The sequence below is a fragment of the Harpia harpyja genome, chromosome 5 (assembly GCF_026419915.1).
Source record: "Harpia harpyja isolate bHarHar1 chromosome 5, bHarHar1 primary haplotype, whole genome shotgun sequence".
Taxonomy (NCBI): domain Eukaryota; kingdom Metazoa; phylum Chordata; class Aves; order Accipitriformes; family Accipitridae; genus Harpia; species Harpia harpyja.
Window position 1 is genome coordinate 70,613,600 of NC_068944.1, and position 22,075 is coordinate 70,635,674.

General features: G+C 37.3%; 1 protein-coding gene across 1 annotated transcript in view; it reads right to left on the reverse strand.

The window, feature by feature from the left end:
• Positions 1-22,075, reverse strand: part of LOC128142279 (dynein axonemal assembly factor 11-like) — a 58,348-nt gene that overhangs the window by 24,215 nt on the left and 12,058 nt on the right. The window contains exons 6-11 of the mRNA XM_052788234.1: positions 11,367-11,534; positions 8,376-8,453; positions 6,203-6,375; positions 4,976-5,175; positions 3,660-3,848; positions 480-557 (exon numbers count right to left, since the gene is read on the reverse strand). Of these exons, the coding sequence (XP_052644194.1) occupies positions 480-557; positions 3,660-3,848; positions 4,976-5,175; positions 6,203-6,375; positions 8,376-8,453; positions 11,367-11,534 (886 nt within the window). The remainder of the gene's footprint in view (positions 1-479; positions 558-3,659; positions 3,849-4,975; positions 5,176-6,202; positions 6,376-8,375; positions 8,454-11,366; positions 11,535-22,075) is intronic.

Consider the following 22,075-nt stretch of genomic DNA (forward strand, 5'->3'; position numbering starts at 1 on the left):
ACACATCCTTCCCAATTCTGCCAGTTTTACATCTGTCCTCAGAGGACAGAATGATTTTGTCCAGAAATAACTACTTTGATGTATTTTTCCACATTTGAAGTGGATACTCATACACATTTATCTTCAATAGTCAAACCAGTTAAACTTTTTCCACTATTAGCAAGATGGTCCAAGAAGGAGAGCCTTACCATAGAAGGAAAAAGTAAAAGTCTTATATCTTTTACAGAAAAACAAGTTCTTCAATCATCAAAGACTAAGGTGTTAAATTAAACAACCTTTAACACTTAACTCACTGAAAACTGTTACTTTTTCCAGCATCAGAATATAAATTTAGAAGTCAGTTTCCCCATCAGGAATATAATACTGCAATGAGAATTTGTCAGCCCTCTTATTTTTGTATTGTCATATATCTTGAAGTAGTTGTCCAAATCAACTATAAAGAGGTGAGTTAGCCTGTTTAACCTCTTAACTTTACATACTTAGGCACATTCACATTCAGAACTTTTCCTTCTGCAGTGACCAACGTCTGAAGAGGCTTCTCTCTCTTCTTTGATTCCCTTAACAAAACAGAAAGAAAAATGGTTTATATTTTCACATTCTGGTATTTTATGTTTAATAGCAAAAAGTAAGAAGCAGATGGCAAGAGGTTAGAATTATCTGGTATTTGATGTTGAGGCTACAACTTATTTCAGGAACAAAACAAGTTATATCAAATGTCCAATTGCACATTAAAAGCATCATCTAAAGATGAGCAAATGTTTTGTAATATCACATCTTACATTGATAATAACTTCTTCTGCATGTCACAATGTCCACTATCAAACAGTAATATATCAAATTTATCTGGTATGTCTTAAGAAATCAGTGGATTGCTTAACATATGAAATGGAACTTTTTCTAGTTATGAATGGTCATACTAATCATGAGGTATCATTACTGTTAATTGATTTGATGTATGTGCAAGCAATTCTAAAGAAATTTTTTATTCATGCTAACTTAATTACTTTTACTGAACAAATGCTTGGCATATCTCTAAATAGCATGTCTATCAGTCACTGTTCTGCACTAGTAAAAAGAATTTTAATGGTGAAAAGTTTACAAGCAGGGTAGATAGATACAATAGGATACAGTATGACCAAAGTGCATACATACAGATTACTTGTTGATGCATCTATTACATTTTTTTGTTGTGTTCTTCCTTCAAAAAATACAATACATATTACTGATGGAGACTTTAATCTTCACTATCCATGTCCAGCTATCAGCAATTAAACTATATCTGACTTTCATTTAGTGCAATAAGCAAGCTACCTTAAATATATCTGCCAAAACAAAGCAAATCACTGTAAGATCATTAAGACTTGTAGTACTGGTATTTTCCTATATAAGTGTTTAGATCATGAGCAAGGAGAGGAAGAGTAAGGAATCTTAGTAACATGAAAAAGAAAAATCTGCTTGCACCTTGGTAAAAAAAGGCTATGTTTTCTTTAAAAATACAGTACTGTAATTGTCACTTTGCATTAATCCACTCTTCAGCTGGTCAATATAGTGTGTATGGCTACTTCAGCTGCATATAAAAACCCCCCATTTCTCAAAAAGACAACAGCAACACATTGCTTTTTGTGTTCCCACACCAATTTCTTACTATAAGTTCAAGATAAGAGAACACTAAAGGTAAATCACTAATGAGGGAAATAAAGTATGTAAGATTTAGACCACCTTGGGGAAAAAAAAAAAGCATAAAAAAAGATTTGGTCTATAACTACAATGGCTTTGAAGAAGAAATCAAAACATTCAAGTGGGGCTACTGGAATGTCTACATAAAAACAACTTCTGTTTAAGAAGATTCACAACTATCCATGTGTTAAATAGTATTCTATAGTATAAATCAGAGCTTTAATGTGGGATTTGTGGGCTAGCAGTTTCTACACCTGAATCCCTACTCTTGACACTTAAATGCAAAGTAAACGAACCACCACTCTGTTCTAAAGATGCAGTTCTCGGAAATATTTCAGAAAATTATATCCTACCACCTTTCGGCTGTTAATAATCTGTTTCTAGATGAAATCTGTCTGCTCATGTGAGCCACTTGAAGGCAAATTCAGTCATGTCATAATCATTGGAGTTGAAGATAATTTAACTTTGTGCTGAGATGAGCTGAAAGGCCTTGTTCTGGCAATGAGCACCTAAAGGAGATCCTGTGCACCTTTCAGCTTCAACTGATTTTACACTTGTCTGAATTTTCTTTGATTGAAACTGCAAGTATTCACTCATTTGGCAATAGCCAAAGCTGCTCAGTTTATTATCAACTGTGCAACTATACCGCAGCTGGCAAATTTAACATGTGCTAACATGTCATAGATAGGTTCAAATTTAACATTGGTCTGATTGAGTTCATGACAATTTTATACTAAAATAAACATCCTTTTATACTGAATAACTTGTATTAAAGTTACATTCCAGCTCCTCTCCACCAGCAAGGATGATTTGAAGTTGTCAGGGGCACTTTTCTGTTCTCACCTTTCTCATGCTACCTAACAAAAATCTCACCACCAAAAAAAAATGAACTGCGAAAGGATTTTTAACTCCTTTAAATGCCTTAGAAATTTAGAAAAAATTCAGAAAGGAATTATTCTATCTTTATTATAACGTTATTTGGACTCTCCTTGAATAGAGGGAAGCATTTGGAACACGTTTGCTTTAGAATAAAGCAAGGCATCGCCAAACACAGCAAAATTCTAACTAGCGAGAATCTGAGTTTCAAAGTAGTTCTTCTGGGAAAGTGCTAGACCTTGAATTAATAATAGCAACAAGTTATGCAGATTTCCAGATTTCTTGGAGACTTCCCTAGGACTGACTTTTTCAATACTTAGGCTTGATAAATCTTTTAAAAACCATACCCTTAAAAAGAACAGCTAGAAAAATCTCTGGCACAAATGCTGTTATATAAGGGGAAGAAAAAAAAAAAAAGACATCTCTTACAATGTTTGTGGAAGTGATAAGCCAGCAGCAATATAACTTTTTTTTTGCTAGTATCTGCATTAATTTTCCATGTTCAGCAAAAGTAGTGACAACTTTAGAAAGTTTTAAAGGCTTTTCAGGGGCCAGATATCTTCAGATTCACCATGCCAAATAGCATAGATAACATGAAGAATCTTATTACTCGGGAAGAATATCTTTGATAAAGTATGTGAAAAAAATTCTAAGTCACATAGAAAAGGTGCCTGAAATGCCACTTGTGCAAAAATTTTGTAGGATGGCCTGTGGGGCATTTATATAATGCAATCTGCACTCTGGATAAATGCTTTTAGCAAGAATATTAAACATTGAACCACATGAAACACATTAGTTAGCTGACAGAAAAGTGAAACTTCTAAAGTCCATAAAATGGAGCTGAAAAGATAAATTATATTTCAAAACTGTATTTGAGGAAAAACAAAATAAAGGGTATAATAAATAAATTTTAGAAAATGAAACAAAACAAAATGAACAATATGAATATTTCATTTTGATTTTATAAGCATATTTGCACAGTCAACAGGGTTTTAAGCTTCCAGTTCTCAGTAATATTTAATGTGAGGCAGTCACCTACCTCTTCTCTGTACCTTTGAAAATTTCCCCTTCTTCAATTCATAGAATATATTAAAACAAAAACATACCTTATATTGTCTTTAGCTCTCCGTTTTTCTTCAATATATCTGTGAGTTTCTAATCTCGATTCTGGAGTATATGGTGTAGGCTCCTCCCAAAATCTTCTGTCTTCTTCATCATTATCAACTCTTCTCCACGTTTCTTGTTCTCCATCTCCTTCTGCCTGATGGTTTTCTTTGTTCTGTAGGGAGTCTGAGCTACACAAGATCACATAAAGTATTATCCCAGTGAAATGAAGGAAGAGTAACAGTACTTGCTAATGAATTCTTGCAATAATATTTTTTTACCCCAATACTAATAGCTGTATAATTCCTACCAAGGACAGTATCTTACATATTTGGATAACATTCTCTGCTCTGCTTCTTTCATCAATCAACAAAATGTATTTTGACATAATGTTTTTCATTGACTTAACTAAGAAGTGATACTATGGTTATGCCTAACCCTCTGAAAACCCTCGTAGATAGTTCAACAGATTTAATTTCAGGAGTAGATTTTTAGATACCCTCACACTTTCAGGTGAAAGAAAACCTTTAGTCCATGTGATGTTTAAGTATTCCCAATATCAGGCATCAGCAGACCAGAAATTTATAGGGTAGCAATATTTTATTTAGGCATCTCCTCAAGTGCCATCTTAGAACCTGAATCATTTTTACGCCTAGCCCTAAGCCTCTGTAATCTTCAGAAATTCTCTATCAATATAGAGAGAAAACTAAATTTATGATACAGCTGTGATCTATGAGAACAAAGATCTATAGCCATAGTCTCTATTGGATTAAAAATAAGATGGATGGCAACTGCAGTGGAAGATGATCCCAGACAAAAATCTTTCTGCTGTCTAGGTAATCTCAGTGATATTAGGTGGAAGAAGTATAGAAATCAATAGTCCATAGCCTTTTACATCTCAAAGATCTGCAATATTCCACTTCAGTCTTCCAATCTAATAACTCTAAAGCAAAACAAATTACAGGTGAACAGCTGCTTTCTCTGGAACCCCTGCATTACCTTAAATAACAATTTCCAGCTGTTCTCCTGAAAAAAGCTATCAATTACACTACTTTGGCGCCCAAACAATTTAGCTTTAAGTTTTGGGACAAAAATTCTATTGTACTGTCTGCAGATGAGTAATTAGTTATGTTTGTAATTATATTTTTCATTATAGAGAACATGCATGAGGAGAAATAATTCTGCTAGAATCAACAATAAAAACAAACCAAAAGATTTAAGTGGAATTATATACACTATTTAATGAGGAAAACCAAAATTCTTAATGAAGAAAGAGAAGAATGATGTTTACTCACAAACTGTTGTTGCTTACTGTTACCTGTCAAATCCAATATTAGATTCCATTTGTTTTTGTTTCTTGTCCTTTCTTTCTTGCATCCTTCTTTGAGCCTCTTCTTTTTCTCCGGCCCTTTTGCGAAGGTAAGCTTGTTCCTGTTCTCTGATTTTCTGTTTCACTTCTGGATAGTTTTGAAGTGCTTGAATCCTCTCTGAACGTTCTATTTCTTTACTATCCAAACACTTTCCAAAGGGGAAAAAAATCAATATAGATATGTGAGAAATTTTAAATATATTCAAATCAATAAATCCATTAAACTGTAGGTCAATTTTGATAGACTACCTTCTGTGTAAAACCAAAAATAACACCTTTCAAACCTCTATAGCACTATGTAAGTTATAGTGTATTAAAAAGAATTAACAATAAGTAGCTATTCAGATCTGAAAATGGTTTTGCGTGTCTGAGAGCTACTTTTTGCATTTTCCAGAAATTTCAACTGGTCTTACTAGACTATGTAATAGAGAGAGTCCCTTCAGCCATTTCTAATATTTGTCTGACCTTGATTCAGCTCATGAAGCTATTACAAAATTATTTCTTTTGATGTGTTAGTTATTGACAACTAAGTGAGTTGAATCTACTCTTAATAAGTTAAGGAAGCATCTGTGCTTCTCCAAGGGAAATTGTGGGAGCATATTTCAGGACTGGGACTGCCTGTTTCAATGACAGGAAATCATTACATCAGTTCAGTCATTGCACAAAACCTCAATCTCAAAGTATCTATTTACAGCCAATGCAACATAGTGCATTTTTAGATCAGCTTCTATCTTTCTACTGCCTTACACTGTTGGTTTGGTACATATTGTTGGTATGGTACCAACAACCTGGTAACTTTCTGCAATCATGAAAATAAAAATACATTGTGTATGTATATAAAAACAAATGAGAAAAAAAGCCAGAACTGTACTTTGCCTTGTACAAAACAAATAGAAAAAAATTTATTTCTTTTTTCAAAACTTTGTTTAAGGATCTCCAATAAAAATGACAGAAAAGTTAACAAATGCATGTGTTTTAGTCAAAACAGAACCAATTTATTACCACATTATTTACTGTAGTCACTTGTTCTTCAGAATAGAATTTAATTTCCTGTGGACAGTAAGAAAAATGCTACTAGCTTTCCTATCATAGGCATTTATTTTGTTTGGGATTAGCATATTCAGTCAACAATGTTCATTATTGATTTGGATATAAATTTAATTTTTTAAATCTTACTTTTAATTGATGAAGAGTTGCCACTACAAATTGTCTATAACCTTCAAATTCAGTACATGGGTTACCCACTAGAAACAGTTCCTTCAGATGTATATTATATTTTAGGGCTTCAATACTGGAGAGTTCACCAATGAAATTTGCTGTCAGGTCAAGTTTCTTTAGTTCTTCACAGCCTGTTTGAAAAAAACTTAATTCAGTTTGCCCATAAAATAAATGTACATGACATACACACACACATACACACACACGTGCACACACTTGGATATAAAACTGTCTGCATTTATTGTCTGTATACTAATTTCATCCTATCAGAATACATCTTTTCCAAGCCACAAGTGAGACAGTGACTCACAGCTTAAGTTTATGAGGTCACAATATTTACAGAATGAAAAAGAATCTCAATAAAATACAAAATATCAAAACTTATTATTGGTTTTATCATTATCAAAACTTTGTGGTCAGTGCTGGTATACCAGATGAGCTATTAAATGTTTCATTTTCAGATAAGCTGGACTTCAGTTTTAACAGTCTGTTTGCCTTGGTACCCCTCCTCAATGGAATCTTCACCATATGGCTAAAAGAATGTCTAATTGCTTCAGGAGAGCAGGGTCAATTATGGGTTTCATTTCTGTATACTGTTAAACTTAGCTAACATTACTGAAGTGTAAAGATAAGGTTTTCTAAAAATTCACTCCAAGTCAAGAGGAGGTTTTCCACTCTATGGACTCAGCTATCATTGTGAATATTTTATCGCTGATTAAATTGCAAATACCAGTGAGAAAATGTTGTTTGTTAACCAAAACAATTCATTATAAACAGAAACTCTAAATTAGCTAACAAAATGCTCTGGGAAATCCAGATCCAAAATTTATCAGCCCCTCCTTTTATCATAATCTGCCCATGAATCATAACCTTGACTCTAAGAGTGAAAAAGTTTAGTTATGAGCAAGCTCAACTTCAATGCTCATCATTGTAATCACTTCTTTTCCTCTGCAGGTCTATTTGGCAAGTATTTTATGCATAATAGAGCTGAAAGAAAATAAACAACTCAAAATGATTTATAAGGGGACTTAAATAACCCAAATTTTTGCAAGGCTCACTCCCAAAGGTTCTGATTTCTAAGTAAATGACAAATCACAGTAATAAATAATGCAGCCTGATAGAGGAACTTAAAATTTACTGGCATGAAAACAGATGCAAGTTTCTCAACTAACTGCCAAATATGTAATGTACTACCTATTTTTTCAACCTTTACAAATTTGTGTTTAGCCTTATTTGCTTATTTTTTTATTTGATTTAAGCCATCCTCTTGAATCAGCTTGTAGACTTAAAAATACAACCAAAAAAAAACCCCAAACCAAATAAACAACAAAAAAAACCCCAGCTTTTTTTTATTGTTCCCTTGTCAAAGTGGACATTTTAAAGATTCGGCAACTAGCCTAATCAGAATCAAGAAAGAGAAAGCAATCAAGTCAGAAATTATACGAGTAATATGGAATGTGTTTATGGGTGGCTCCAAGTCTTAGATTGTGATCTTGGAAAATGCTATATCTTTGCACATGTAATTATAGTGACAGGATAAAGGATTAAACACAGATAAACCAGACAGGACTTCATGCAATGACAGAGAAAAGAATCATGTGAAAAACCCTTTAAAAATACCCCAGGCTGCCAATGCAACCTCTGCACAGAGTAGAACCTTCTTGTGTGTGACACTTGATTGCTGAATTGAATATAACTGCTGAAACATTACACAAGAGAGACTTTTTACAGCGTGCATAGCATTAAAAAAAAAAAAAAAAAAAAGTATTGCTCCAGCTAACCTGCATAACAAATTATCTTTACATTGGGGAAATACCAATTTCATGAAAAATTTGGATTCCCACTTTGTAAAGTATTAAAGAATAGAGCTATCATAGCTGGCAACACTGTTGAGAGAGTATGCAAAAAGTGAGTTAAAATACATTTAAGAAAGTTCAAGGACAAAACTTCAGCAGTAGGAAGCACTTGCTACTAAGAAGCATTTGTTGAAACACTGCACACAAAAAGCTCTTCCTGAGCATCAACAAAGTACCTCTACGGGTAGACATAATGGCTTCCACCCTCTTTTACACTAAGTCAAAACTTAAGTGTTTCAATATGAAAAGACAAAATGGTTTGTTTCAAATCTGACCTTCCAGATTTTCAATTCTTTCAATGTTGTTCAAAGCTACATTTAAATATTCCAGCTTCTTTAGTTTGCCCACATTTTCTGTAACAGAACATAGAGCTGTTATTTCACTTCTCCTCACTAGAAAGGGCATTACCATTTTACTTGCTTACTTTACTTCAAAGAGACAATAAAGCAGAAAAATATGAAGAACAAATCAGAATATGTATCAGATTACTGGGCATTAATAATATTAATAAAAAGACAAAACCAAACAAGTTCTCTGAAAACACAAATTAAATTAAAAAAAGAAAAAGAAATAAGGAAGGTTATAATCACATTTTCAATCACAAATCCATAAAACATGTATATAATGCAAGATGACTGGCCAAAAAGCATGGTGAAACATTCCATTTGTCATGAAACTCAGAAAGGATCAGGCCATACTTACTCAAGCTTTATAAAATCAGCGTTTTACACTCACTTATATAGAAAAGATTGGCTTCTTTAGTATATATTTCATTTTTAAAGATCCTTTATCTACACGGTTAATACAAGAAACTTCCTGTCCTCCGTTTTTAAAAATTTTGCGAATAAGGATTTATATGGCTTCAGTATGAACAATACAAAGCCACACACACACAAACACCCCCTCCTAGTCTGGAATCTAACCTGTACTATTTTCACCATGAACTATTGAAAATAGCAGGTTCACAATGGGTGGGGTTGTGTCAGAGTGGCTAGCATTTCCTCCTTTGAATACAGAAAGGGGGTACAGAGGGAATAGGGTAGCAACGATCTTCATGAGTCCCCAAAATGTCTGAAAAATGCAAATACCACTTGAGACACATGATACATGGGTCCAAGACATAAATCTGAGACAACATACATAGTATAACTTGTGTCACAGTTCACCAATTTCTCCCCAGTTACCAGAAGTTTCAAAGATCTGACTGGAAAACCTATCCAATGAAGTCATAAAGTTTACCTCAAACTCTAATTTACAAGTGGCACTGATTAACTGCTGTACAAACTGTCCCTGCTGAGACAAAGAAATTCAAGCAGAGGGAGCTTCATCTGACCAACACAGATCATGTCTACAGCTGAGTTAGTTGTCTAGGCTATTCTGTAATCAATAAAGAGAAATAGGTTCTTCAAGTGCAATTTGTCTTATCTTAAATTGGCTGTCTAGAATCAGTGAACTGAATCATGCTCAAAAATACGCCTTTTCTTCATCACTGGTTATAAAGGGAGGCTACAGTAACTGCCTAAAACATGCATGTCTAAAAGTTTGGTGACATGAATCCTACCATTTAGTTTGCTAAGACCTTGGAGAGATATTTTCTTCATAATTCACAAACAGATGATGAAACTAACTTCTCAGCAAGGACTTATGCAGCTTAGCTTGGCTATTTGTTTTTCTTACAGTGTTTCTGTAATGGCAGTTCCTGTACACATGAAGATGTGAGGGTGACAAGTGTTGAAGCCAATGGTATCTTGTGGGTTTTTTTCCACTTATGGAAAAGAAAAGAACAAGGACTCATCCATGTAGTGGATGCTTTATAACTTGCTATCTGATTAGTAGGCAAGTCTGATCTTGAGGACTGCATAAAGGTTTTCTTTAAGAAGAGAAAAGACACATCCCAATAGAGTCAATATAAACCATTTGGCTATGATATTTTGAAGCATGCTTGGAACTGCTGTGTGCTCCGCATGGACATGTTGGTATCCACTGGGAAGAACTACTTCTCAAATTCAGTACTTTGTAACACAACTCCTATTGGCAACCCTTTTGGTCACTACTTATATAGTGCTTTTTTTTTTTTTTTCATTTGTTACTAAGGCATTATCTTGGAAAAGCTGTTACATTATACAAGAATATATGAAGTTGCATACTTTTCCAATTCCTACAGTTAGATTAAGATTAAAATTGAATGTCTCAAAATGAGAAAAATCTTGTGTCCAAAAAGCAATAATCTGAATGGTAATATGATATACCATGCTAACCTAAAGGAGGTATGAGTGTTGACAAAAGAAAGAAATGAAGTCTTGTGCCTTATTAAGTACACAGTAACAGAGAGAAAAATAACTTATTTTAGTCCCATTTTTGATGGGGCAGAGCAGCATAAAGCAGTTTCAAAAACCTTATTGTCTCTGGGAGAAGATTCCTCCACTCTAAGAAATGCAGATGTTATCAGTACAGATACAGTTTCCTGATGAGCCCCTCCACAGAATTTAAAGCCTTTGCCTACAAGTCCTGAGCACAGAATTTCACCCTAAAAATTTAGATTTTTTTTCTTCCTCTGAAGGAACTTCAAACTAATATGCTAATATAATTCCTGAGCACTTCTGACTTTCTGTTCTTCATCTACACTATCTGTAGAGTCTAAGCTTTTCCAGCCCAAGGCCCGATGTCATATCTTTCTGTAGAGTGCCTTAGCAAACATGTGAACCTATACCACAAAACACAGACCATATGAAATTATACTTTCTCCTGTGGTGCAGGAAGACCATTGATACTTTGCTGTAAAAAGTGGTCTTTATGAACAAAAGCAAGTATTTTATCTGAATGAAAACTATTTCAATGTTAACAAAAAATACCGTTTGTACAAAAACTGAATTTAGAAATGAGCCTGGAGAGAGCTAGTCCTATGATATCCCAGTCCATGGTATATGCTAAACTGTCTCTCTGTTTGTCACAAAGACAGGATATTGAAGTTATATCTTGATTTTGGAGATTTTAATCAATAAAAGGTGTTCCACACTCACATTCTAGTGACTAGTATCTCAGTACTATCTTTTCATTTAAAATTTCTCTTGCAAATTTCTGAGCTTCTTAGAAATTTACTAAAGAGATAGGGAAAGGAAATCTTATAGGAGCAGATCCACAAAGAACCTTTCTGTAGTTACTTGCTCTACATTCCCTTAAAGTATAACACAACAGAGATTTTTTTCTGATTTTGAAATTATGCATGTAAATCCATTTAAAAAGAAACACATCCAGAAAACACTTACCAATTTTTGGAATTAGATTATTCTGAAGATAGAGAATTTTTAAATCTCGACACCATTTGTCAAGATACTCTAGTTTTTCTATTTCCTGCTGATGTAAAGAGATTTCTTCCAGTGAAAAAATTTCACAGTTGTTATGTTCTGCACGTCTTCTAACAAGATCTTCAGTGACTGAAAGAAACATTACATGTCATATTTCCCTTTATTCATTTTCTGCCATCTGACTCATGAACTTAGAAAATCATTTAAATCTTTTGTTCCACCATACCAAATAGATATCCAGTAGGAACACCAACAAAAATAAAATCTGCTAGAAAGGACATCAAGTACCAAGTAACTTCAGCCCACTCTGCCACAGTAAACATAATTGGTGAAACACACTCACATCACCTGTAACATTTAGAAAAATCTGTATGAAAACTTCCATAAGAGTGTGATACAACCCTTGCAGAAATTAATCCAGCATCCACTATTTTCAGGATAGCTCGGGTTGCAGATTGATTCATGCAGACAAGCAATGGAGTGTTTTATGCTCTTTTATTTCCTGATGCCAGATGTTCACATCAAAGGTAGCAGGGGCAGGGAGGGAAAGTAAACTAGCTATGGCGTGTTATCACATTCTTCCGCCAGCACAGTGTGCACAGAAATAAGCAGGATAAATGTTGAAAGTGGGCAGATATTTTTTACTTTTTTCATGCTTGAGGCAAAGCCATAACTAATTCATGCTTATAAATGTTTATGTTAGAATGAAATTTAATCCTGGGTATTCCAGTGACGAGTGGCGTTCCTCAGGGGTCTGTATTGGGACCAGCGCTATTTAACATCTTTGTTGGCGACATGGACAGTGGGATTGAGTGCACCCTCAGCAAGTTTGCCGATGACACCAAGCTGAGTGGTGCAGTTGACACACTGGAGGGAAGGGATGCCATCCAGAGGGACCTTGACAGGCTTAAGAGGTGGGCCCATGCAAACCTCATGAAGTTCAACAAGGCCAAGGGCAAGGTCCTGCACATGGGTCAGGGCAATCCCAAGCACAGTTACAGGCTGGGCAGAGAATGGATTTAGAGCAGCCCTGTGGAGGACTTGGGGGTACCAGTGCGTGAAAAGCTGGACATGAGTCAGCAATGTGTGTTCACAGCCCAGAAAGCCAACCGTATCATGGGCTGCACCAAAAGAAGCGTGACCAGCAGGTTGAGGGAGGTGATTCTCCCCCTCTGCTCTGTTCTCATGAGACCCTACCTGGAGGACTGTGTTCAGCTCTGGGGGCCCCAACATAAGAAGGACATGGACCTGTTGGAGTGAGTCCAGAGGAGGGCCACAAAGATGATCAGAGGGCTGGAGCACCTCTCCTATGAACACAGGCTGAGAGAGATGGGGTTCTTCAGCCTGGAGAAGAGAAGGCTCCAGGGAGACCTTATAGCATCCTCCCAGTACCTAAAGGGGGCCTACAAGAAAGCTGGAGAGGGACTTTTTACAAGGGCTTATAGAGATAGGACAAGGGGTAATGGCTTTAAACTGAAAGAGGGTAGGTTTAGACTAGATGTAAGGAAGAAGTTCTTCACTATGAGGATGGTGAGGCACTGGAACAGGTTTCCCAGAGAGGTTGTGGATGCCCCATCCCTGGAAGTGTTCAAGGCCAGGTTGGATGGGGCTTTGAGCAACCTGGTCTAGTGGAAGGTGTCCCTGTCCATGGCAGGGGGGTTGGAACTAGATGATCTTTAATGTCCCTTCCAACCCAAAACATTCTATGATTCTATGATTCTTAGGCACTACCAGCTCATTAGCAGCCAGCAAAGGAGTTTCAGCGGCCGAAAAACACAAGAGACCTGGGTTCAGAGTTATCACGTGGTAATATTTAATGCCAGGCAATCTTTCAAACAGTGAAAAGGCTCTGTGCAATGAAGGTAAAGAAATTCTATAAGAACTGGTGCTCACTCTTGAGCTAGATGTTATTACTTTGTTTCCAGCCCACTACACCAAAAAAGCACTAGCATTTTCCTCTCCTTGACAAGCAGTGAACTATGGTGATGTCCTGATTAAAAAACTAGGGTTTTATCAAATTAGGATAGGTATTTTCATCATTGCTAATGCCAAAAAAAGACTAGCAAGCCTTTCAAAAAGACTCTGAAGAAAAATAAGTAAAAAGAAAAAACATACAGAGATCTGTGAAAACAAATTGTTCCTACCATGCACTAATTAAAAGTATTCTTTCATCATTTCTTTGTCTCAGGGAGGTTTTGTGAAATCATCCAGTTTTATTAGTGGTCCTGGAATAGCTACACACATTCACACGTACTGGTCTGCTACAAGCTGGGTAAACTACGTACCAATACAGCCCAAACTCGTGTGTGTCAGTGCAGCTCCTCTATCTACAGCTTTTGGGAAAGGGGTGAAACTGGTTTTGCTTATATTACATTATTTACAGATGACCAGGGTTAAATCTCCCTTCTGTTCAACAGTTTTATCTGACATGATTTACATAATTATATAATGGTAATACTGATATTGATGTAAGAGGGGATCCTGTCTGCATGTGAAGCATATTGGAAAGGTAAGTGTCTTTTAGTCATGTTGGGCAGGTTTGCTGCATCTAAAAAACCACCTTCCCTTCAACAGCCCATTGATTAAACCTGATTAAATTAATACAGAAAAGAGAAAAAAAGGGCAATAATCATGACTAAAAATTTTAGTCTTCACAGAAAATATGAAAAACACTGGCATTTCTAATAAGTTACTTGGCAAATCTGCTGGAAACTAAAAAAAAGTTAAAAAATGGCCTGCTTATTAATGTGTTTGGTGGCAGATCTTTCAGCGCTGGTATTTCCAGTGCAAACAGGTATTTTTGAGCAAGAAAACAATATTCCACAATCTACATACCTACACATTGGAGACAACGTTATGCTCTGTACGCTTTATACAAAAAGAAGTCATACAAACTATTCCTGACAGAATTTTATTACAGTCAGATTTCCCTTTACTGACAAGAAGAAAATTGAAGTGATTGTTGCAGTGATTGTGCAAAAATGTCCACTTTCATTACCAGATGGTTTGCAAAGCAGAGAAAATTATTCACAGTACAAACAACAGTAGACCTTTAGAGACCTATTTTGGGGACCTGGTGTAGGGAACTGAGTGAATATTTGACATTGTATATGCTATCTAGTTCATTTAAAAGGAACGAGGGAAACAAACTTGCAAGAGAAAACAATGAATTTTAAATAAAAGTTTTCCAGGACATTGACAAAACACACTCCAATGTTACTTTTCACTGAGAAGTTCATTAACCAGATTATCTGATGTTGTGCACAGTAACAGGAGAATGGACCAGTGACCTGAGAGATCACAGCTACTCCCATGTTCCCGTGAACACAGGAGAAAATAAGGGATGGAATCAATCAACTGGAGATAATAGATCATGAAGATCTAACAGCTGGGCTTCCAAAAATTACATGTTTTACTCAAAAAGGAGCAGATACGAAGGAAAGCATTAAAGAAATGGAAAGAATAAGCAGGTAGACAGCTGCAGGTATATCACAAAACAGTGGGGGAACCTGCATTTCAGAAAAATATTCAACCATTATTTTAAGAATCAAATTCATACCATGCTGTTCAGGAGATGAAGCCATTCTCCTTCAGGCAGTGCCTGCTCAAAGCAGGCACCTGCCAGCTTCATGCAGAGAGAAGGAGTTATTTTCCAAAGCATTATTTTAGCCCAGCAAGGGACCAGCAGTCCAGTGACAGTATACAATCAAAACAGATTACAGGGAAAATCACAGATAAAGGGAATTCCTCGGTAGCTTTTTTCTTGAGTGATAGGTATGAGCACTCAGTCTTTTATGTCATACCACTTCACTTCTAAAAGATTATGGATTCATAAGTAATAGTATGGTGTATTTTAACCTCATTCAGGGTTTTTTTTACATCTCTGATAAAGCGTCTGCATTGGCTACTTCTACCTAAAAAAAATAAATTATCATGTGGTGTTGAAAATTTATAACTACAGGGAAGGGACAGCACTGACAGCTCCAGGCCCAGACACAAGTCATCCCATCACGCACCTCCCCCTGCAGGGCGCTGCCCCACACACGGAGGGGTCCCCGCCTGGGCCACCCCACTGCTGGGCCTCTCGGGGCTGTTTTGGGAGGCAAGCGCGGCCCTGTGCTGTGCCTGGTGAAATAAAATGGGTTGTTATTACCAGGGACGAGGGAAACCAGATAATCCAGCCAGGTGAGGAGAGCAAGGGAGGCGGAAGGGGAGAGGGGCTGCGAAGGGGTGTGGGAGTGGCGGAGGGGGGGGCAAGTGTGGGGAGAGGGAATGTGGTGCCCAGGGAGCGGGGCACGTCCTGGAGAGGAGGGAGGAGGCCCCGGGGAGGGGAGGAAAGCAGCTCTCAGCGACACTCACTCCGCACCATGGCCGCCCTCAGCTTCCCGCCGCCGCCGCCATTACGCGACGCCGCCGCGCTGCCGTGGCAACGGGGCCGGGCGGGAGGCGGCGGGCGGGGCGGGCGCTGCGGCGGGCCGGGTCCTCTCCCGCCGCGGCTTCACCGCCAGGCGTTCAGTCAGGTTTTGTGCTTTTTGTGTACCCGTTTTGACGTGTCCTTATGCCAGAGCAGCCAGAAGCGCTTGTGTGCCTGCCCAAGCAGCAAAATGGCTTTTGTATAATCCAGAAGTAAGTTTTCTGTTACTCCGGCTGCTCCCAACCCCTTTCTTTGGCTGGTCAATCATGTACGAAATGCTTCTTCCTCAGGCATATGTCTTCCGTCTGTCCTTCGTATGATAGTTTTGTCCTCCTCCTGCATATTCATCAACTAGTTTGCCTAATGCATTTTGGGCTGGAAGCATGTTTTCTGTTGTCTATGGAAGCGGCCTCTTCCTGTGATTCATAGGATCATAGAATCATTTACGTTGGAAAAGACTTTTAAGATCATCGAGTCCAATCATTAACCTAGCACTGCCAAGTCGACCACTAAACCACGTCCTTAAGCACCACATCTACAGGTTTTTTACACACCTCCAGGGATGGTGACTCCACCACTTCCCTGGGCAGCCTCTTCCAATGCTTGACAAGCCTTTTGGTGAAGAAATTTTTCCTAATATCCAATCGAAACCTCCCCTGGCGCAACTTGAGGACATTTTTTCTCATCCTATCACTTGTTACTTGGGAGAAGAGACTGACACCCACCTCACAACCCCCTTTCAGGTAGTTGTAGAGAGTCATAAGGTCTCCCCTCAGCCTCCTTTTCTCCAGACTAAATGACCCCAGTTCCCTCAGCCGCTCCTCATAAGACTTGTGCTCCAGGCCCCTCACCAACTTGGTTGCCCTTCTCTGGACACGCTCCAGCACCTCCATGTCTTTCCTGTAGTGAGGGGCCCAAAACTGAACACAGGACTCGAGGTGCTGCCTCACCAGTGCCAAATACAGGGGAACAACCACCTCCCTGCTCCTGCTGGCCACGCTATTTCTGATACAGGCCAGGATGGCGTCGGCTCACATTTAGCCGGCTGTCGACCAACACCCCCACGTCCTTTCGAGGACATTTCCTCATAGAGAATGCTCCTGTCCTCCACCTTTTACCTGGGAAATTCTCCCAGCAGGTCACCACATCAAAGTACTCTTACCACTATATTTAACTCTTAGATCACGTCAAACAGTAGCCTGAAATTTGTTGTGCTGTGGACATGGATATTATGCCCTCCCGCATATTTCTGTGGACTCTCTCCTGCCATTACCGTACTGTAACTTCACCCTCGGTGAAGTTACCTTCTAACAAAGCTCATGAGTAAGAGTTATGGCTGGAGGCCTCAGGCAGCGGCTCAGACAGTTACACAAATTCTCACGTCCGACATTTTCTATTTTGCAGTTAATATAATGATGTAGCATTGCTTCACATACTTAACTAAACAGGTTCTCAAGAGGCAAAGTTATGGCACACTAAACCTGAAAGAAACTGGATGGGACTACACGTTTCAAGACATCACTAATGAGCTTTATGGAGTCCATCTAATCCTGACCTGCTGACCACCAGTTTGAGTTCAGTCTGATTCAGCAGTGGAGAAGTAGTCCACCATATTGTACATTTGATCACATGACAATGAAGCTGGGGTTTTTTTCATACTTAGATTTAAACTCTTATTTTCTTCTTTGTAAGTTCATGTATCCTGTTCATTGCCGTGTCATGCCTTGATCACAACCTTGTAACAGACCTCATCAATGACTCCAAAACTTCAGTTACAGAACATGAACTGGCACAATTGTCACCAGATCAAAGTGGAAACCTTAGGAAAGTCAGTATGTATTTAATACCTCTTTGCTAACACAGGTCTTCATTGAACTAAAGGTCTAATCGAACCTAAAGGTCATCTTCTACTAACAGGAAATTCACATATACGTTTAAATAAGACTGTAGGATTTTTTTAAAATTATCAAATTAATTTATTAAGTAATTTACCTCTGATGTAATACATGGAACTCCCCACGGCCACTCTGCAACTTTCTAATTGTATTGTTATTTAGAGGATAGGAGAAAGGAGGTGTCATTGGGTTAAAGCCACTAGGTTTTGTGGAGATAATGAGGCACAAAGGAGCAGAAGTAGCTAATGCACTTTAGTTTAACTCCCTAGTACTTGTCCTGGTCTGTTTGACTGGGTAAGTAATAAATCCACGCTGACGACAGGGATGTTCATGCAGCTGGTTGGACGGCACCACTGTGTGGCCCAAGGCCACTCCACAGAGCCACAGAGATTAAAGAAGGGACGCGGGCAAGACCTTCCGCTACCTAACCATTTATTTCATATTAAGTTGCAGGCCCCATCAAATAATGACTTTTATAGCTGCACCTTTTCCTAGGACTATTAATTTTTTACTTCAAAGCATAGTTCATAATCAAGTAATCAATTTCAAGAAGAGAAAAACAATCGTGTTCTTGTTGTGTCCAGTATTTTAAATGCTGTGCAAGTCTACATTGTATTGCACAGAAATACGTATATTATTTTGTTATGCGAAAAACATGGGGGTTTTCCATCCATTTTGCAGAGATTCTATATGATAGATCTGATGAAAAAAAAATAAAATCTGCAATTAATTAAACTGCTATATACTAAGGTGTGGTGGGTTGACCTTGGCTAGCTGCCAGGTGCCCACCCAGCCACTCTCTCACTCTCCCTCCTCAACAGGACAGGGGGGGAAAATACAACAAAAAGCTTAGAGGTCAAGATAAGGACAGGGAGATCATTCATCAATTAACATCACAGGCAAAACAGACTCAGGTTGGGGAAATTAATTTAATTTATTGCCAATTAAACAGAGTAGGATAATGAGAAATAAGACCAAATCTCAAAACACCTTCCCTCCACCCCTCCCTTCTTCCCAGGCTCAACTTCACTCCCCAGTCTTGTACCTGTATGTCTTGATTTCAACCACAGTTTGTTATAATGAGTATATTTGTAGGCTCTGATTTGCCAAATTTAGTTAAGCTGTAGGACTACTTGTTTGAGCAGGTAACTTCTCACCTGTGATGAGCATAAAAGAGGTATTCTCTGTATACCAGTGACTGAAAAGATCTCAGAGTGTATTTGTCTTCCTCTTGTGAAGGGATGGCTTTGTTTCTGACTCAGGGCTAAACTATTCAGGAAGTCAGAAAGCAGTACTTTGGAGCATGCGTTTGCAACATGCTAGTCCTAACCTGGTGGCCTAGCACACATGGGGCAATGCTAGATGTTGAAGTGGGATAATCACACTGGTTTCTCATCCTTCTTAAAACTGCAGGCTCTTTGGAATGAGGCTTATAATCCATGGCCTTGATTTTATTGGGAATAATGGCATAGTGACAAAGTGTATCATACCATCCTTGAGTACCCAAGGTGGTGTGCTAAGACCCTTGGATGCTCAAAATCTCAGACTATCATTGCAATGCAGGTCTCCAGGTTGTGCCTTGTTGTTTCTAACTTCCAATATAGTCAATTCAAAGGCTAAGAGGTCTGCCAGATTGTCTTGTTGCCCTTGGGATACATTGAACTCCTGAACCCTGACACAGTTTCAGAAACAAACAATATCCTTTTGAGCTTCACTTTCACCATGTAAAAATTCAGATAAGCCCAAATGTTTTTATTCTTAGCAGATTTTTAGTTTTTACACACTTAGAAGAGTTTTCTGCTGTGTAAAAAGCGAAAGAACGATAATTCATAAATCCAGCACATACACACATGCTTGCAGCATGGAGGCCTATGTGTGAGCTGCTATTACAATATGCTTCATGCAACAAAATGTTTGCAGCCTTTACAACAGCAACACAATATACATATACAAAATATGGTGTAACCTGCAGGTACAGTGTTGTACAACTTCTCAAGAGACTTTTTCATTAATTTATTTTCAAATGCAATTCTAAATTTTATAGATATATACACATTGACCTTATTGTGTTCATTATTTTCATGCAGTTATTTTTCACTCAAATTATGTACTAAGAGCTTCAAGCAGCACAAATCCGAATTCTTAGAATGAAGCAATCAGTGTACATGACAGAGATAATGTAATAAGCCACATTACAAACAGGAGAATGGAGTTGAGAAAGAAGAAAAAGGGTCCCATCTGGAATGCCTTCCCTGAAGATATTCACTTTACTGCTTTAATACACTGTGAGTTTATTTGTTAAATGTGTAAAACAATGCAATATAAAATGTATTTCTATGTCATGACAAAAATAAGCTTTATAGCATTATTATTACAGTGCATCAGAAGTATTTTGAATATGTGTTCACTCCATCAGTATATACTCAGGTAAGGTGCTACAGCCCTAGCAAATTGATGTCCATGGACAAACCTTAGCTGTTAAAATGCTGCAGGTCAGAGTCTTAGCTGGTGGAAATCAGCTGATCGATACCCACTCAGAGTCTGAACCTATGTCTTTCTATTTATTTCCTATTAAATTGTTATTATTGGTTTTGTTGTTGTTGTTACTATCATTATTATTATTATTAAATTCTGTGGTGGTAACAGTTACTTAGTAACTGTAACAAAATGAGGCTTTCATGTTCATTCCAAAGTACCAATAAATCCTCTCCCAACGAGGAGGACATAAGCTCACAAATAACAAATTCATCGGAATATATGTAATTCCCAATAATCAGCTTCATTATTGGCAACACCCTCAAATACAGGAAGAAATGCAAACAGGAACAACTTTACTGATATGTAAATGCCAGGGATAATTAGGGGGGGGAAAAAAGCAGTATGAAAAACTGTACATAAGGTATAATATAAAATATATATAAATATAAAATTTAAAAATATAAAATATAGGGAGTTTTGCTCAGTGTATATTAAAATACACGAAGATGTTTACAAAACACTGCAGCTAATTTACAAAAAAATACACCAAGTAGCAGATTCTGCAGAACTGGACTAAATGACCACACCTGTATTCTGTACCAGTGTGGTTTACTCCATATCATTGAACTAAAAAATGTTAATCTTTTATGGTTTGACTTCTATGAGTAATGCTTTCAGGATAAATACAAAACAGACTTGCTCGCAGACTAGGAACATTATAAGCTAAGGGATGCCATAAATACTATTGTCATGCTTACTACTGTTCCCTTCAACACGAACATTCACACTATTAAGCACTATGTGATATATTCTCAAGAATGACCCTGAAATTCAGCTGAACACAGCAAGAAATAAGAGAGTATAAGACAAGGTGTAATGATAAAAAAAAAAAATATTAACGAAAGGTATGAGATAAGGCACAGGGGCTTATAAATCTGTATCTCAAAATTCTTCTTTGATTCTCTTTTTCTAAATAAGGTGCTATATTAAACTGGAGTAAGAGTTTAAACACTGGGGACAGTGATTCTGTTGTCCTCTCTGTTTGTAGATGTGTCAGTTAATCATTAATCAACAAGTGGTTTTACTTTGCTACAGTTACATTTCACAATTATCCTAGGCTTGACACTCTAGTTAACAGAAGCTGCAAAGGCTAATTACCTCTGAATGTCTGGATTTAAACATTTAGGTTAGAATGTGTTTTCTTCAGTTTTTCATCAGACAGATTCTGACTTCAATTTTTCATCCAACAGAATCGAACATACTGTTGTGCCTCTTTTCAGAGAAACAATACAAGGTTTGCTTTTACGTCCATTGGAACATATGGAAGGCAACTGCCAAAGCCAACCAGTCTGGAACCTGAATAGAACTTTGTTAATTCAACATTAATGAATATCACAGAAGGCAGATCTTAACAGATCCCAAGCATCTTATTTTTAGCCCTTGAACTCCAATTGTCAAATTGTCCCAGAACTTCCCCCTCTCCAGCTCAGAACAATTCTAATTTACAGTTTATATTTATTCAGACAGATTATAGCAATTCATTTTAGACAAAATTTTTGGCAAGCTGAATCAACTTTTTCTTCACTAGTTTACTGTGAACTAACTAGTTTACAATGAACTCAGGTTTTTCTAGTTTTCAGCATAATCGCTTTGATGACTGCGGGGTAATTGCAGTCTTAGACTTCTCTCTCAGTATAGGATTTCATTTTCCAGATTATTCTTCCAGGAGATTATTTAACACTAAAGATTTTTATAATCCTTTAGTTAGTGCATTTAGTAAAGGACCTGTTATAACTTGCAATGAAGTAGGTAACACGAAATATTTATACGTATTACACAATGGTATTTACTCTCAGCTGTCGCCATAGTTAAAGTAAATAGAA